This window comes from Gymnoscopelus braueri (genome assembly GCF_963280865.1).
Source record: "Gymnoscopelus braueri genome assembly, chromosome: 18".
Classification (NCBI taxonomy): Eukaryota; Metazoa; Chordata; class Actinopteri; order Myctophiformes; family Myctophidae; genus Gymnoscopelus; species Gymnoscopelus braueri.
The window spans coordinates 13,364,051-13,383,624 of NC_137618.1; the positions used below are offsets into that span (position 1 = coordinate 13,364,051).

At 40.9% G+C, this 19,574-nt stretch overlaps 1 protein-coding gene across 1 annotated transcript in view; it reads left to right on the forward strand.

Annotated features, from left to right (window-relative positions):
• pth2ra (parathyroid hormone 2 receptor a) overlaps positions 1–11,475 on the forward strand; it is a gene marked incomplete at its 3' end in the record, with an annotated part of 76,386 nt that extends 64,911 nt beyond the window's left edge. Inside the window, exons 9-13 of the mRNA XM_080456803.1 lie at positions 1,362–1,428; positions 5,892–5,986; positions 8,087–8,225; positions 10,359–10,400; positions 11,074–11,475. Of these exons, the coding sequence (XP_080312929.1) occupies positions 1,362–1,428; positions 5,892–5,986; positions 8,087–8,225; positions 10,359–10,400; positions 11,074–11,475 (745 nt within the window). The remainder of the gene's footprint in view (positions 1–1,361; positions 1,429–5,891; positions 5,987–8,086; positions 8,226–10,358; positions 10,401–11,073) is intronic.
• Positions 11,476–19,574: the final 8,099 nt, after the last annotated feature.

Genomic DNA, 19,574 nt, shown 5'->3' on the forward strand with positions numbered 1-19,574 from the left:
ATCTGGTCCTATATTGCGCTTATCAGAGGAATGATCACAGAGTTATGGCCATTTGAAGAGTTGAACACTGTTGTAACACTGCTGTGGTGCCTCATATGTGTGTGTGACGGTTCTCATGCCAGACCATGGAACAGTGTTTGTGCCAAGTTTGGTGCGAATCGGAGCAACAGTGCTCGAATTATGGCCATTTGAGGTGATAAGCACTGCTGTAGTGCCGCATGTGGGTGCAATTTAGGTTCTTTGGCGTGACTATTTTCATGCCACACCCCTGAACAGTGTTTGTGGCAAGTTTGGTGCGGATCAGAGCAACGATGCGCCTCAACAATGCATGTCCCCTGGGGGCCCCTGACGCAGTAAGCTGGGTTTGTACAATGTGGCCCCTGGTGTGACTACTCTCATGCCAGACCCCTGAAAAGTGTTTGTGCCAAGTTTGGTGCGGATCGGGGCAACAGTGCGCCTTATCGTGTGGCCCCTGGGGGCCCCTAACACAATAACTGGGTTGTACAACATGGCCCCTGGTGTGACTACTCTCATGGCAGACCCCTGAGCTGTATTTGTGCCAAGGTTGTTGCGGATTGGCACACCGGTGTGCCTCGCAAGTGCGGACGTTACTTTTGTGACGTCCACCGTTGGTCCGCCCACCCTCTCTAGGCAATTATAATATAGGATTTAACACTTATTTAACAAAAGAGTATCACTTACAGCACCTTAAGCAAACAAGTGTGTCAGATAACAAATACTAAATAGAGAAATATATCTAACTGCTTTTAAACCTGGATCCAGTCACTGTTTTATTTCCTGTATCACTGCAGCAGCATTCTGTACCTCTCTGCTATATAGCAGATGAAAAAACTAAATAGACTCTGTCTCTTCATTTACCCCCTTTTTCTACTACATCCGTGACTCCCCCCAAATGAACATCAGTCTTTGTCTTGGTTGATGTGCAATTTCAACAGCGTAGACATTTTTACGAACACCTCTGTCTCAATCCAGCTGAACATGCCTGCCTTTTTAACCACTTAAATCGTTCATACTTAGTAAACTAATACTTAGTTGATCGGGGTCGGCTCTGTACTTGGTCGGTCCGCTCTTTTTTCCCCTCTACAATAAATCTCTTTGACAAAAATAGGCAATCTACAAGCTCACAACGTGTCGCGTTGTGATGCTTGCTGCTATTTTTTTTGGAATGCTGCCCCCAGAATAGTAATGCTAGGGTTCAAGTGATTAATAATGACAGTCTTAGACTCTTAGGTTCCCCCATCTCTCTTTCTGCTCCGCTCCTCCTTCTTCCTCCTTTACTAATCTCCTTCACATGGTTGTTATCTCCTCTCCTCTCTCCTCTATGTATGGCCTAACCACAGATGTTGGGAGCTAAGTGCCGGCAACTTTAAGTGGATCTATCAGGTCCCCATCCTGACAGCTGTTGGGGTAAGTGTTTATTTGTATACGAGTGTACTGTGTGTGTGTGTGTGTGCGCGTGTGTGCGTTTGTGCGCGCGTTTGTGCGTTATTTTTCAACTCTTGTCCTTTTGTTGGGCTTTAATTACCAGCACAGGGTGGTATAGGCCTAATTAAAATAGTGTGTGACAGTGATGCCACTGCCCACTGGACAAGCTTTTTGGCCATTATTTTCTGCGCCTGATTGCAGAAGGATGTGAAGTGACTATATAAGGCAGGATAGGAGAGAAAAAGATTCTTATTGCTATATTGTTATGTTACTGTCTTGTCTTTGGATGTACCTGGGAAGAGGCTCTGGGGCTAGACTGTTGATACATTTGAAAACTAATTAGAGAAAACAACTAGATTGTATCTTTTCACTATGTGGCAGTGATGCCACCAGGCAGGCTTTTTGGACATTATGTTCAGTGGCTGATTGTAGAGGGGTTGTGAGGTGTCTGATTGTAGATGGTGCTCGAGTCCAAACTGTCATAGAATACAAATGCTTCTGATTCATTTGAAACAACAATGTTCTCTTGATTACAAAATACTTTGACAGGACATACAAACTCATGGATATGTCCTCATGATACAACACGCATTCCACACACCCCCGGTAGCACTGGCTGCGCAGCCTCTTGTCTATAGTGAAAATGAAACTCACCAAAACAAAGATGATGTAAGATGTTGAAAGCCTACTTTCCTTAGTGGGAACACTCGGAGCCCCCCACCTCACATCTAAAATACACTTTTTGGACAGAAAATAAAATTTAAATATTCCACTGGATGAAATATTTTTTTCTTTACTCCACTGCACCCCCCACAGATTTGGTCAATGGAACTTTTCTATTGACAAGATCTGTAGGGGGCGCAGTGGAGTAACTAAAACATTCTTCCAACCTGTGGATTATTTTACATTTTGTGAGTAGCGAAAGTGTATTTTTTATTTTGGAGATGGCGACATTACATTAAGATATTATAAAGCTATAAATGTATTTGTTGTTGTTGGTGCATAATTGTAGCCTATAATTGTAGCCTTTTTCAAAGCACTTTCACTGTGTTGTTGTTTATTGTATAGGTGAGCATTTGCGTGCTATATATAGGGGTGTTGAAAAATAAAGTGCCCCCTTTGGAAAAATAAAGGCCGCCCTGCTGATTATTGCCTTGGAGCCGGTACTGCTGTTATCTGCATAAAGCTGGCAGCCAGCCTCTGGGCATCTAGTGGGCAGGTCATTTATAAACACAATGCTCTTTAGTTTTAAGGAATGAGTCAAACCAATTGCTTGTTTAGAAAATGTGATTGTATGCATATTTCACTGTTCATTTCACTATAGCAGTAGTCATGGAGAGCACACATCCAAGTCATCTATTTCTATGAGCTGTTCCCAAATACTATTCCCAATGTCACAAATTCAAATTGCACAATTTTGGACTTATAGGGATGACCATCTTTACCCATTCAGGGTTGCAGTTACCAAAATAATACAGGCACTTTTTTGTTTTGTTTTTCTGTTTTTTCCAGTTCCCCCCCCCCAGATAGCTTTGTAGCAAATAGACCTTTAATCGGGCCTGAAAAGTTGAGCCTGACATAAATCTGTCCAAACCCAGCCGAGACCAACCTGGATCACCTCTTATTAAACCCCAAACTTATTACAGCTTGACATCTTCCTAAACAGCGGCAGCAGCCTTTTCTTTTCTCATTAAATATTAGGATTATTCATCAAGAACAGAGAGTGATGCTACCTTTTTTTCCAATCGGCAGTGTTACACTCTGTCACAGTGACCGTTGGCAGTTTGAATTTAACACAATTAGTTAGAGATGCGCTTCATTCTAAAGTGGGAGCCGGCATGCCGCACTGCTTTGATGTGTGGAGGAGGTGCGCTCACTGCGCTGCTTTGACAGCTGAACTGCCAGAGACGGGTTAGAACCACTGCAGTAATTATTTTGAGCTTCAAGTAAAGCTGGCGTATCAAATCCGGACCATCAAACATATTATATTGCTCAAAGGTTGCAGTCCAGCCAAGCAGATATGCCCATTTTTTCACTCACAAGATAAGCAATGGCTTAAATCATCCCAAGCAATTCTATGACTGCAAACAATAATGCAAAAATAATAAGGCAACACAGTGCGTGCGTGCGCGTGTGTGTGTGTGAGAGACTGAGAGTCCCCTCAGTCAACTGGTCCTGATGCTCAGAACAGACTAGCATAGACCATCCTAACACTACTAATAATCAGGACCTTGGCATAATTTCTTGACAAATCCAACCCAACCAAATTACAGTATTAAGCAACAGAAACTAAATTATGAAACCGATTTGAACAAAACAACAAAAAACTGAAAAACTTTAATGCTATCAGGCTCTAAATACACCATGGCAGAATATTTGACCACAGAGACTAATAAACTGAGACAGCCTGCACAGCCTGGATATCGAGACCAAACCTGGCTTCCCAGAGAGGACAGGCTGTTCTCTCACTCTAGTCAAGGAGTGAAGACTGAGCTTCACTTCTTGAGAAGTATAGTACTCAGGCTACTCAAGCAAGATACATTTTGATGTATTTTGGTAACAGCCAATGGCCTATGGCTATGGCTCTCTCTTTCTCTCTCTCTCTCTCACACACACACACACACACATATGCACACACACATGCCCTTGCGCACACACGTACACAGAGTTACGGCAGATGAGAAAAGTTAATACGACTTCAGTACATTATGTACAGATCGTGCTGTGTTCTACTGTGTGTTCAGTTACTGAGTGCAGAGAGACATTAAGTCAAGCTTTTAGAACATTTTAACACAGGGAAAGTTGTTTCTCTTTTGCCGAAATACGGAGGTTTGAGTCATGGTGAGGTGGGGAGGGGTTCAGTGGGTGCAAGCATAAGCGACGAAGCCTTAAAATCCCTCCTTAAATTCTAGCGAAAAGAGCATCCTGGTGATTAGGCCTGTCACATTTTTATGTAATCGCCAGATTACAATTATATGAGATAATATGTATAATTATATGAGTACCGGTCATTGTCAGTCTTTTATTTGTATATTTAATGGGATATTTCACTTTCAAACATGTTTGGGGTCATTTTATCATTACTCAAGCTTTTGTGAACACCCCAGACAGTTTTTAAGTTGCTTGATTCATATTTAGATATTTGATATTCATTTTATCAGACACGCCCCCTTCCTACTTCTTTAACCTATTAAGACCGGAACGCATCTGTGTAACCACTTTATCTGTGTAACCACTTTATCCGTATTTTATGCTTTGGCTATTCAAAAAATAGCAGATATACAAGCTCATAGTGTGGCACCGAGTGCCTCGCTATGAGCTTATACAGTAGATCTGCTATTTTTTTTAAAATCATGAACATTTGTGCAAATCTTTGAATGGCCTTGTGTGGTAAACTTCCTTTATACCTAACCTCGCTTTTGGAACCAAAGGTTACTGGTCACTCAACACGTTCACAAACACACATTAGATATACCAGTCCACGTAAGAGCAGTGAACATGGAAAAACTGCATTCATGTATTATGCTCCACACAAATGGAACAAACTTCAGGACTCTCTGAAACTGGTGCAATTGGTCTCAATAGAGACATTCAGGGTGCTTCTTGAGGACACACTACATAGTGACTGTACCTGTTTCATGTAATACTGTTTATTTGCATCTGATTTTTAAATCTCTGTGTTTTATCCATGTCCTAACTGTATTGTCTGATTCACCGCCTTTTGCGATTATTTTAATGTTGTTTTATGCTTTTCTTTTTTGCTTTATTGTCAAAGTTGTGACATTGTAATGTGATTCAAATGTTTGTTATCAGGGCGTCCTTGAAAAAGAGAGCTTGCTCTCAATGGGTTTCCCTGAATAAATAAAGGTAAAAGAAAGAAAGAAAAATAATATATATATATTTTTAAAACATTTTTAACTCAAATCTTTGCTTCATGGGGGTCCCTGGAACAACATATTTTGAGATTGGGGTCCGTGGCCAAATACATGTCATTTTGGGGGTCCTTGACATAAAATAATTGATATTGTCCTTCTAATACGTGAGGGGACCATGTTTTCTCAATAACTTTTTTAATTTTTTTTTTTTAAATTTTTTTTTTTAAATGAATAAAATAAAATATAATAATAAAGTATGGCGGGAAGCGGTACACAGCTAGGCATTGGTGTCAGAATACTGATTATTTTGAGTAATTTCTAACATGTTGCTCACAGAGCCTTAACTCATTCAAGGTCAAAAAGCATGCACTAGCAGAGAAAGTGTTTACAGAGAGAGGGTTTACAGACACATGAGAAACAGCGTGAAAAAAGGAGAGGCATTACAACAACCAAGCCATTTTGATGCAGAAAATACCTTCCAGTCACCAGGTAGGAGCTGCAATCACTTTTTGGCAGGAGTAATCATGCATATTATGGCTTATTATGCTATTCTCTTCTTTTTTTTAATAGCTCAACTTCATCTTGTTTGTGAACATTGTGCGAATTCTGGCTACCAAGATCCGAGAGACAAATGCAGGGAGATATGACACCAAGAAACAGTACAGGTGGGTGACGACTGTATGCAGTGTGTCAGATGCTTACTTTTTCATCTAATGCCTGACCTGAGTTGGCTCTTTCCCTCCAAACTATTCATATACTGTAGTTGATGCTTCATTCATACAGGTTGGTGCCTTTATTCGCAGTGAATAATCTACCTTGTTCCGAACTTCTTTTTTTTCCTTTATCGTTGCGTAATATTTACATTCCATGTGGATGGATGTACTCATGACATAAACAACAGTTTGAAAAATATATTTTCAGGTGAAACAATCTCACACAAAAACAACAAAAACTGTAAGGACTATAGCCACATGAATCCTATAGTGTTCCTATTCTAGGCATGCCATAGCTTAACATTCGGCAAAAATTAGGCAAACATTCCGTTAAAGTGGCAGATCTACAGTGATGAGTGAATGTGTACAGAATGTATTGGTACCATCTGTGTGGGCATACTTGATTTGTACTCAATACAACACATGCAATAATTTATGCATGTATTCATAGAAGTAAAACAGTACTTGGAAAGTGCTTCTCCCTTCTGTGTTCACTCAATATGTGCAGTCATTTTATTTATTAACCACTTCAACCCTAGTATCCCTATTCTGGGTTAACATTTTGGCAGATCTACAAGCTCACAAGGCGTCACAATGTGACGTATTGTGAGCTTGTAGATTAGCTATTTTTGCTATTTCTGTTTTGTTTTTTTGTTGAAAGAATTGGTTAAGTGTATCTGAGGGTGTTTATGAATATTTAACCAATGAAAAGTATTAACAAGAGCTTGCAACTAAATAATAACTACATTGGATCCATACAATAATTGGTGTTAAATGCCAGTGAATCATAGCCTGGTAAACCCCCCTCCCTCCAGAAATTTCATTGGCATTTGATTTCAGGAAGGAGTCTGGGATTGCTCAGGGAGTAAAGCTGCCCGGTCCGCTGCGTGTTAGAACCAATCAGCGGCTGCTAGGGGCGGGATCATCCAATCACCTGCCAAGTAGCTTGAAAAAATGAAAACGCCGTCTGTCATCGATTCTGCTACCGGAGTCTCAGATGGAAGTAGGCTGTGAAACAAAATGTGTGTCGCAAGCTTCTTCCATTTGAGGGAGTCAGGTTAAGTGAATCATGCTGTTGATGTTTCTGTAACCATCCATCTGTTGCTATTGCTAATCTCATGACTCAACACAGTGCAGTGCAGTAAAGTAGGTAGCTGATATATTGCACTTTTACCTTAGCACTAGGTATACTCTTAGTTGCTTGTTTTAGAAGAGAATGCACTTAAGACTTCCGGTGATTAGTAGTTTTCTTGCCTACCTATGTTGAATGCACTTATTGTAAGTTGCTTTGGATAAAAGCGTCTGCTAAATGACCGTAATGTAATGCAATGTGCCATAGTGTAGGACAGAAATGACTAATCTGATTCAACCCATTAAGGTCTGAGGTTCTGATTCTACAAAATGTCTTCTAAATCCTAACAGTTTTCTGAAAAACGTATGTTGCTATATCAGTGGTTCTCAAACTTTTTCATGTCAAGGACCTCCAAAATTATATGCATTTGGCTGCGGACCCCCATCTGAAAATATTTTGTTCCAGGGACCCCCAGAAGCAAAGATTTTAGTTACAAATGTTCGCTTTAAAAATATGTTTATTCCAAGATTTGCACAAATGTTCAAGATTTTTCAAAAATAGCAGATCTACAAGCTCGTAGTGCGGCACTCTGTTGATTGTCTAGGCGGAAGTGGTTGAATTTGGCGGAAGTACCTCCCAAGGAAATGACGTTTATGCTTTACAAATCTGTTAACATTCTCCGTGAATGAAACAAGTGTTGTGATTGGTCAAAAAAGATCGTTCCGAAACACGTACGACGGAAATCCTGTCCACTCAGGACTTCCGAGACACTCTCTGCTTTAGGTCGTGACCAGGCTCTTCTCTTTGCAGATGAGTGAGGCTGGGAACGAGGCTATCTGTTTAGTGACTGGTGACTCATCAAACTCATGGTGCTGTCATTTATCGTCATTGAATCAATATGCACCCCTGCTGTCAGTTTCAAGCGCATTTTGAAAGATATCTTGTTTGTGTGTATGTGCATGACGTTTGTGTGTCCACAGGAAGCTGGCCAAGTCCACCCTGGTACTGGTGTTGGTGTTCGGGGTCCACTACATCATCTTCGTGGGGATGCCACACAAGTTCAAAGGACCCAGCTGGGAGGTCCGCATGTACTGTGAGCTGTTCTTCAACTCCTTCCAGGTGCAGTCATGTTGTTGTCCTCTTTAGGATGTTTTGATGTCAGATTTTGGAACTGTGTGTCAGAATGTATTTTGCAGACCCTAAATGTTATAAAATAGGATTAAATGCTGTATTAACTAATTTTGCTGGTGACCCACTGGAACCCTCTCAAGGACCCCTGGGGGTCCCCGGACCCTACTTTGAGAACCGCTAAACGAGGAAGGCTACAACGAGCTGATATATGTTCCCAGATCTCGTTTACTTTGCGCCTGCTGGTGGAATTATACAAATTATTATATGATTTGTGATTTTGGCCGTCAGGTTCTTATGTAAATTACGTAATTTCCACAATATAGCAAAACCTTGCCTTGCACTGTCTTGTTTCATTGTGCCAACTCTCCCAGCAATGCGCATGCACCCGGGTGTGCAGGCAGGAAATTACCAAAATCAAGCAACCATATTCCAAGGTCACAAGGAGGACACATTCTAGACATTCTCTGTTTACCCACAAAGTTAAGTGTGATACTTATGTTGTGCATTGTGCATAGCCGTGGGAAGTGAGGGTGCTGAGGGGGCTGCAGCACCCCCTGAAAATAAAGTATGAAAATGTATTTAAAAAAATATATATATATATATTAAAAGAATATATATATATATTTTTGCATAATGTGCCTGTTGTTGTTGGTCGTTATTTGGGGGGGATTTAGTGCAATAAGTGTTCTGGAACCGAATTAACCGAATTCCTTGGATTCACTAGCTGGTGAGCCAGTACAACAGCAGTGGCAACACCCAGAAATGTTTGGGACGGAATTAATTGTCAAAACAACTTAATTTGGGAGAAAAAAACAATAATTGGTTACTCAAAAGAAAAAGAAAAATACTATGAGTCCACCCAGTTACGCACACACGCATGCACGCACGCACACACAGTCTTTGAATGAAAAGAATTGACTGCGGGAGGGTATTCCACAGGCAGACCCCTTATATTTAAGGAGCCTCTACAGGCCAGGTACTGGATTAAGGTGCAGTAAACACGCAATCTATTAATTAATGAAGGTTATTTTTGTCCACTGGGAAATGCAAATGGTGCTCTCCAATGCCTGCCATCATAATGCTGTAGGAAGTGTTGCATACCTTTCAGTCTGATTATACAGGTCAAGTGTTTTTATGTCTGTGTTTGCTCATTTATTATTGCATTGCACTTATTTTGAGGTGCAGTAAACACGCAATCTGTTATTTTTGTCCAGTGGGGAATGCAAATGGTGCTCTCCCATGCCTGCCATCATACAGTAATGTAATGCTTTGGGAAGTGTTGTGTCTGCTTTTTTATGTTTTTATGTCTGTGTTTGCTAAAAGTCAGACCAGTCCAATTAAATTGTAAAAAAAAGCTAATCATGATCTTTTAGTCCAGACTCATCTCTGTTTTGTCTGTAATGCAAGCTCGGCAACTATCTGTCCATTTATTTGATAGACGCTTTGATTTGCAATCATTACTGTAGCCCAGTAATGCCTGCACATCGCTGGTTGTGGGATAAAAGAGCATACAGTACATTTCCGAGTCCAATTGTAGCCTCTGGAAAGCACAACCAAGAAATTGTCTTTCATACTGCTTGTACTGTGTGGCATTCAAGAAAGAGATATGTGCATGAAAGGGGGCCCTTTGAATGCTAGTACAGTATATGCAAACACACACAAAACACATTGCCTCCGTGACTGCAGATGCTCAGCTACAGTTAAAAAAACACAGCAGAGGTGGGGGGAAAATGCAAGGCTGTTGGCTCAGAGGCATATTTCTATGGATTATGGATTATATCAGGCTAAGGTTGTGCTCTGATGAAGGCTCCTGCCGAAATGCGTAAGCCTGATTAAAAAGCATAATGCAACTGAGCCCACATTCTTTTTTTTGTGAGGGGCATGAGGGCTCAATTTGTTTTTTAACCTTCAGTGATGAAAAATCCACTGAGAAACGGACCAATGCTCTCTACGGTCACGGAAGTTCTGGAAATTATGATTTATTTTAAGGCACCTGCTCCTCTTTCATTCATAATAATGAGAGCTCTATTTGATTTTCAGTCTCTGCTGAGGGGTTTGTTGGAGTGAGTCATCTTTGAACGCAAGCAGATTTAATTAATAAATATATATTTTTCCTTTCAGGGGTTCTTTGTGTCCATCATATACTGCTACTGCAATGGAGAGGTGAGTGAATGTCCTTCACTTTCAGTGTTCACAATTTTTTTTTTTGTGGAAATAGAAAAACTTTGTGGGGATTAATTTAAAAAAGACAAAGAAATGAAAATCATTTTGAAGACAGTAGTGAGCTCATTCAAACTGCCTTTTTCTTCCTCTTCTCCTCTTATTCACTGTCCTGAACAGATAAGCAACATGAATATGCATGTCTTGTAAGCCTCGATAGCGGTTGTAATTGCAAAAAATGTCAAACGTCTTTGAGTTTGTGTCTAGTCTAGCTTTTGCAATAACTGAATAATTGCTTGACGCATAACAATGACTGTGTTTACATGGACGCCAATATTCCACTAATAGAATGACAGTCCAATCAGAATATAAAAACATATCGGAATGATTTCAATCACTAAATAGGTTGAATCACATGTAATGTGGAGCACACACGATACCAATATTTGATATTAGTCACCCTCTCTGCCCTTCTCTTACTGTCTCTCTATAGTTTGTATAAATAAAGCAGAACTACCTGAAAACAAAATATGTTTATTGATGTAATGAACTGCCAGGATAATGAAAACATTTTCCGCCTATATTTTCTATACATCATTAGCAGCTGTATCATTACTTTTGTTATTTAACAAAAGAAGGCTTTTCACAAGCAAATGTCTCCTCCGAATGACACCAGGTTCAGACGGAGATAAAGAAAACGTGGACACGCTGGAATCTGGACTTTGACTGGAAAGGCCCGGAGGTCTGTGGCCACTGCCGCTACCGCTCTGTCCTAAGCGGCTTCAACAACAACAGCACCAGTAGCCACTCCCACCTAGCTGGGGGCGGACCCGCCACCCGCTCCACCACGCTCGTCTCCAGTCGCGTCTACCGAAGTATCGGGCCACCAATGGTCAGCGCACATGCAAATCTGCCAGGATATGTGATCAGTAGCTCAGACCCAGACAGCCTCCAACCATCCATACGGGAGGAGGCAGAAGACAGCGGACCCAAGCGGGTTGATGATATCTCCCTGAAGGAAACACTGCCTGTTCTGAACAGCAGTACCACAGCGGAAGACGAAGAGGAAACACTGTAGAACACTGGGTTGGTGGTATGGACAAGTATAACGACTGTAAAATCTTATAAATCACCCTCTGCGAGTGAAACTTTTCAAGTTAATTGAAACATAAATTGCCTGTGCTTTGAAGCACCCAAGTTAAGGATATCTACTACATGAAATTATAAAATGAATAATTTGTGAATGACTAACACGAGGCATCCAGTTACCATAGCTATTTTTGACGCCTAGGGCCCATGTTGTAATTACCATGTACTTGGCTCATCTGTGAGTAAGAAAGTGATTGCACTTAGCACAGTGACGGTGCAGATATTTCCCGAGCACATTATTGGGATTAAGATGCGCCTACGTACTGTAGGTGGGTTCACATTCACAATGTGCGCACATTGATTACAATCAAAATCCAAGGTAAACCCCAAAGACGAGTGATGAGGGGAGAGAAAGGAAAGAAAAAGAGACACATTATTTCAGTAAGTAGCCTGCCTACACTCATTGCTGATAAAATATGTTCAAATTAAATATCTCTTGTCATGTAAGAATGTTGTGAATCCATAGCCTCCTGGCTTTCTTTATCTTTTTCTGTAGCTACAGTAAGGCCACCATCAATATCTATGTCATGCTTTAATATGCAATTTAAAGAAGAACCTAACTTAGAATAAGCATGTGATTATCAAGTTGATATGTCAAAATATCACAGATGTCTCAAGGACATGACATGACATGTGGAGACATTAGGTTACAGTGATTCTGACCGCAGCGACTGCAGCAGCACGGTAGAGATGCGCGGATGGCCTCTCACGTCACCCGAATCCGCATGTACAAATTAATTATCCGCCAGTTATCCAACCGCAATAATTATATTATCCAATTTAAATATCCGCATCCGCACCAACCGTTTTTCCCGTATGTCAAAATATTATTATTTTCTGGTATTCCCGTTAGTTTTAGTATTAGTTGTGCGATGCGATCGGTGCTGCTCTGCTGCGCTGAACATACAGAGTATGTATGTTCAGCGCAGCAGAGCAGCACCGGTTAAAAAAAAAGAAAAAAGACGCACCGACATTCCATAGGCTAAATCAATGCATTTTGTGATAGCATCGCAAGAGGCTGCTCTACACACTCACACAGACACAAGCACGCAGAGATTTAGCTATTTTATGGATAGATATATTAGATGTCATTAATTTATTTACCGCAATATTTCACCCACGGTTTATCCGATATTAACCCGAATCTACAGCACGGCCTCTATGTTTGGTCCACCTCTCCTTTCCATGTGATGTTTTGGTGAACAGAGAGCTTTTGTTTCCCCAGTGTACACTGAGTTGACAACATTATATCACATTATTAATGCTGCTCCTGTAGATGGTCAACTTGCTAAAGCCGTCATTTAAATGACAGTGGGTTATGATGAAGGCGCGACAACCTCTTAAAGGGAGCATAACCGGCATGCATTCTTAACTTGCATCACTTCCTTTTATATTGTTCGCGACTTGCTTGTTCCCCACGGGGTCTAGTTTGTCAAAATGGAAATGGCAAACGCTATGCATTTAACCACTTGAACCCCAATTCTGGGGGGAACATTCACAATACATATCCAAGCTCAGCTCACCATTTCCCTCAACTCAGGGAAAAGGAGTGTGAGTAGGTATTTAGAATTTCAATTTTTAGAAGATTTTACAGTAGACTGACAGGAAATGGGGAGAGAGATGGGGAGTGACACGCAGCAAAGGTCGTCGGAAACGGGACTCGAACCCGCGACACGCTGTCAGACTGGCGTCGCAGCCTAGGGTGCCTGGACCGCCACGCTGCGGCCCAGGCCTAAAACTGTACATTTTTAAGCACGCATGGTATACTGTTTATATCAAGCACCTTATGTTTATTTTTCATACTGTTCATATTGATGTCTGACCTGTTTTTCTTTCTGGAACAATGGAGGTTCCCCCGCGCCACAAGCCAAGTTCAGGCTGGTCTGTTGCATCTCCGGAGCAGGACTCGTAGACATGAAGAAAGAAGGCACTGGAGCAAACTCGGACATTTGGTGGCTTCTTATAGAATAGAATAAAATTACCCGCACATCGTCTACACTTGCACAATAGGGACAACTTTATTCAAGCAACGTTTCGGTCAATAGACCTTCAGTCATTGACACCGAGATGCCTGAAGAAGGTCTATTAACCGAAACTTTGCTTGAATAAAGTTGTCCCTATTGTGCAAGTGTAGTGCGGGTCATTTTATTTGATTCTAGTCGCCTGATCCGTGCCTACGCACCCGTCTCTGAGCTGATCAGGTGTGCATAAGACTTTGTTGTTTACAGCTTTCTTGAAACTGCAATGATGGAGCTTTTATGACAAAGTGTTTGCTCTCTATTTTACATCTGTAAACCTGTCATGTGACAATAAAGTTGTTTTGAGTTGAATTGAGTTGAGGTAGGCCAACTGTATGTTCATGCCGATTTCTGTTTATGTATTTCTATATTGCTATGCTGGTTGTATGTTATATAGGGGGATGACAGGTTAGTTATTGTATTGTTCTTCTTGTTGTACTGATGAATATGTTCGTTCATTGATGCAGTGCTGCTGAGTCTGTGCTACTCTTACTAATGTGATTTAATGTTTTTTTTTAATGTTCACAGTATGCTGCTAAACTTTCTGGGAAAATAAAGTTACGTTTTTTCAAGGATGCCCTGGTCACAGCATGTAAAACAAGTACAGTTATAAAATACAATACATATAGTGAAAAAACAATAACAAACTTTTGAACCACATTAAAACAAATAAATATACCATAGTTACATGAGACAGGTGCATTCGCTATGTAATGTGTCCTCAAGAAGCACCCTAAATGTCTCTATGGAGACCAATTGAACCAGTTTCAGAGAGTCCTGAAGTTTGTTCCATTTATGTGGAGCATAATAAATGAAAACAGTCCTTCCTTGTTCACTGTTCATACGTGGACTGATATATCTAATGTGTGTCTGTGAACGTGTTGAATGTCCAGTATTGTAACATGTGGTTTTAAAACGAGGATAAATACAAAGGAAGCTTACCACACAAGGCCTTAGGCCTATAAATGAATCAAATACAATGTTGAACTGCGAGAGATGGCCAACCCACTTTTTCAACCCAACCCACTTTTTCATATAAAATACAATGATGGGTGTGAAAACCATTGCCAGTAATGAATCGTAAAGCAATGTGGTAGACCAAACTAGTGAAAATAGCAGATCCACAAAATCAGCTTGTGGATCTGCTATTTTCTCTACTTCTTGCACACTGTTTGTATTTATAGAAATTATTTTATTTATTGTATTTATGAAATACATTTGAAATACGTTGGAATTCATTTAACTGATGAAAAGTTGTGATATATTTTTACTTTTTTACTTTTTAAAATCTTTTGAAATCTATTATTTTATTTTAAGGAAGACCCAAAAAGGTGGACATTTACTCGCAACCCATACAAATTGGTCTGCGACCCAAACATGGGTCCCGACCCAGTGTTGGGAACCACTGTTTTAGAGTGGTTCCCAGAGTTCAAGTTCAAGACAAGCTTATGATTAATTAAAGCCAATTGAAATCTATCGAAGGCAGTCTGCAAATTTCTTTGCAGTGGCCAATACTGTATAGAATTGTGCCGTCCGCGTAATAATGGCCATCACAGTGCAGGGAGGGGAGTGCAATATTATTAACATAAAGAGTAAATAAAAGAGCACCTAAAATGTAACCCCATGTGGGACCAATTAAAAGAGACCTCAATGAAAATAGCTGCACAGTGTTGGTAATTATCTAGACCTTTTATATTGTTTGTGACAATCGTTGTAGCTGTTACAATGCTATGGCCTGGTCTGAAATCTGTTGGGGTTGAAGTGTGTTACAGTATGTGTGTTCAGGAATGCACTTAGCTGGGAACTGACTAGGGATTCAAGGATCTTGGCTAGACAGCACAATTCTGATATTGGCCGATAATTATTTCATTCAGACTGATCACCACCTTTATGTAGTGGTAAAACGTGTGCATCTTTCCATATTGCAGGAATTGTGCTTGAGGTGAGTGTTAAATTAAAAATATGGGCAAGCGGTAAGCAATTATATACATACACTAAGATGCAGGAGATATGGATTATCTGTACCCTTGACTTCTTAGTGCATATTTTGTGAAAGTGCATTTAAAACTTCAGTATGTGTTACTGGTCTAAACGAAAAGCTTTCACCTGTAAAGGAAAGGTGGAGTGAATTGTCAGTAACTGATTCACAACCATGATCTGATGGAGCTAAATTGACAGACTGCCTGTCAAATAGATGGCCAGATGATATAAAATGATGGTTAAAAGCATCACAGATATCCGATTTATTGAAAATGAAGCATAGCGTTAGTTCATGCAGGACATGGGAGTCGCATATGATTCAGCTGTCCGTCTGCTTATTGCTTTCAATCAGCCACTTGTCTACACACCAATCACACCTCATTCCGCCAACAAGGCGGTCCGTTTAAATACGGCTCCCTCCTACACTGGATCTCTGCTTCTCAATTGTTGCCACTCGTTGCTGCTGCTGGCAAAAGCTTGCCTCCACCATCCCAGCCTCCACCTTATAGTTCAGAGTCTTGCATTACTCAAACGTTTCAACTGAATGTTGAATTTGTGTGCATGGCTCTAAACTGAATTCAATGTTCTGTGGCTTTAATGTTAAAATGCATTTCAATTTGCATGACTGAAGTTAATCTGATTAAATGTCGATTTGTTTCCTAAAGGCCATCTTGAGCATAAAAGGCTGGACAGGCCCAAAACAGATGAAAATTCTGAATGTAATTTACATTGCAAAAGGAACGGGCAGACTGAAGCTAATAGTCCACTTTGCGCAACAGCGGTATAGGACCTGAAATAAAGACATGAACGAGGCATGGGTGTGGAACACTGGACGATGACCAAGAGGCGAAGTGGACAGCAGCAGTGCGAGCACCAGGGCGCACGCAGTGGCCAGAAACTATAGCGCCTCGCGGTGAAGAGGCGAGGGGTCAACATCTCCAGCGCGAGTACCAGGGTGCAAGTAGTGGTCAGAAACTACCACCTCGCTGTGAGGAGGCGAGGGGTCAACAGCTCCTGGTGAGGTGGGTGATGGAAGCATAGAAATACCCCTGCTCTTTGCCCTCTTTGCCCTGGGGGAGGACTGGTGTTCACCCAGGAGTGTTCCCAGTAGCTCAAAGTGACAAAGTGTGGGTCCAGCTGACTCCCACTCCTGCTTCCGGGATGCCACCATCCATGCCTTTGTAGACAGTTCCCCTGTCTTCAATAGGGGGACGGGGACGGGGACCCCTAAGGGGGTCCTCAGAGTTCCTATCACTCCTTGAGTTTTTCTTTTTTTTTCTGTTCCGCTCTATTCTGTGCACAAATGGAACAGTGGGGGCTCAGGTCATGTCCCCTGCTTAATGTTTTCATTGATTTCTGAGAAACTGCTGCAGTGCCTTTGTCCAAAACAACGGTAAGTGGGTGGTGAAGACGATACGACATCCTCGAAGCAAACAACATGAAAAGTTACCTCAATTACACCCTGCCGTGTCTCATGTTCACGACCAAATGAGGCTGATGAGACATAATGGATGTAGCGTGGTATGACAAATAGTCTAGACAAAATCTAACCAACAAGTTAGTACTTGGGTTGATGAGTGCTTCCTTGTGTCAGCTGGTGCCTAAGTACATGCACGCACGTAGGCTATACCAGTGGTTCTCAACCTGTGGGTCGGGTACCCCAGGGGGTCCCCCGCATGATTTTGGGAGGAAAGAAAAGAAAGAAATGAAATGAAAAAAGACCATTACTGCATCAAAAGTAGACCATTACTGCCTCAAAAGTAACAACAAACTGTGCTATAAAAAGTAAAACATTTATCGAATCTTCAAACAGCATTCCGGAAATTATGACATCCTCTTGAACAAACTCATGGCTTTGGGTTTTAACAGCGCATCTCTGCAATGGGTGAAGTACACTCGGTGGGTAGAGAACAAGCGGTGGATGTGAATGGCACCTTGTCCTCGCAATTAACTCAATCATGTGTGGTCCCCCAGGGGAGCATATTGTAAATGACATTAAGCCAGCCGTTGATTGTAACCTATTTCTTTATGCAGATGATTCAGCTCTATTAGACTATTATTACAATAAATCAGAGGTGGAAAAAGGTACAGAACTCCTCAAAATCAGTACCTGATTATCAGATAAAAAATTATCTCTCCATCTCGGCAAAACTGAACTTTGAAATTACAGCCAAGGAAACTGTCACTTACTTAGGCTGCATATCGGGCCATACTCTCTGGGGATAGTACGTTTTAACAAAGGTAAAGCAAAAAGCAAACTTTCTATCCGTTAGACAGATGTACCCTAAATATACTGTCCGGAGCTCTTGTACAATGTCACTTTGACCACACACATCTTGGTACACTAGCATTTATTTTCTGAGAAGATGCCACTGTAAGTAAAACAACACATTATGTCCTGTAACTGCTGCTATTCTAAATTTACCGGTACTTAAAAATAAATAAATGAGTACTGCCCTAGTAAAAAGCGTATTCAATAGCAAAAGAGAACAGGGGATAAACAAAGATGTATAAGTACACAAACACAACCACATATACTGTTCTTATGCACATGATGGATCTGTAAAAGCTGATGGATTGGATTTTCTAATAATATGTAGTTAATAGATACTTGTGTTTCATAATGGTCTCTGAATCACTGTGTATTACAATGACCATACAGTGCAAAAAACAGGAAAGCTTTTAGAAAACCAAGATACTTTGAATCACAGCATATAATAAACATACATTTTGCTTAGTTCTCATAAAAGCCTACACCAGTGGTCTATCTGCTTTCAACTACTTTTAAGTTCCATTCCGCAGGTGTTGATATAAGGCCATTAACGCTATAGAAAGAATGTGAGCAGAACTAAGCCTAATCAATATAAAATACAATGATGGGTGTGAAAACCATGAATCGTAAAGCACTTTGGTAGACTGGCTTCAGAGGCTTCAGCGTAGAGAGTGAAGCATACAGCACTGCACACATCATCATAATCAAAAACAGACATTACAGATTGAGTGATAGTCTTTCTACTAACAAGAGAAAAACAAGACTTGTTTTTATAGAGGAAACCAATCTGTCCTCTTAGTCTTTTGGTTAGGTGGTCCACATGGACCTTAAACGAGAGCTTGGCATCTAGCCAAATTCCCGGGGGCCTATTTCACGAAAGCAGAATTAGGGGTTAAGCCTGGATTTAACACCTATCCTGGCTTAATTTAGCCAGGATTAGCGATGAATCGGTTTCATGAAAGCTGAATTATCTTGCCAGATTAGTTTAGCCAGAGCACCCTGGATAAGTTTATGACACGATTTAACGAAAGAAAATTTACGCAATCCTTCCTTAGTTACCATGGAAATTTAGCTGTGAAGTTAGCCTGGTAGGGACCAGGCTAACAGCCTTACTTAATCCAGTGCCTTGTTCTTCAAGTTTTTCCACAGTTAATTCAACACATGTGTTGTTTATGGACTAATTTTAAAGACCCTGCATTCAATAAAATGAAATAAATACAATAAGATATAATCAATTTAATTATATTACTGAAATAGAGTGTGACCATGAATCATAATTGTTTCACAATGACTCATGTGATATGTGATAATTTTTGGGACTTTTCTGACTTTATTTATAGGTATAGTGGAGAAGGACAGGAAAAAAGGGGAGAGACATGCAGTAAAGATCGTCGGGAACGGGACTCGAGGCCTCCCATCTTCTTTTTAAGCAGCTCAGCCAACACCAGACATTTCTGAGACTTGTATCCCAACAAACAGTGCATCTACGGAAATGCCTCCCCCCTACCTCAAGGACTTGATCGAACCACAGACCGCCACCTGCAGCCTCCGCTCCGGAAACATAAACAAACTTAAGGAACGGCACACCAACCTCCGCACCATGGGAGACCGAGCATTCTATGCAGCTGCCCCCCGGCTGTGGAACTCACTCCCAGACCATCTCAGAGCTCCACAATCTGTGAACACTTTTAAGAGAGCGCTAAAAACCTACCATTTAACAAAGCATTTGGTTAGCTTTTTAAGCCGGTTTAATAACCC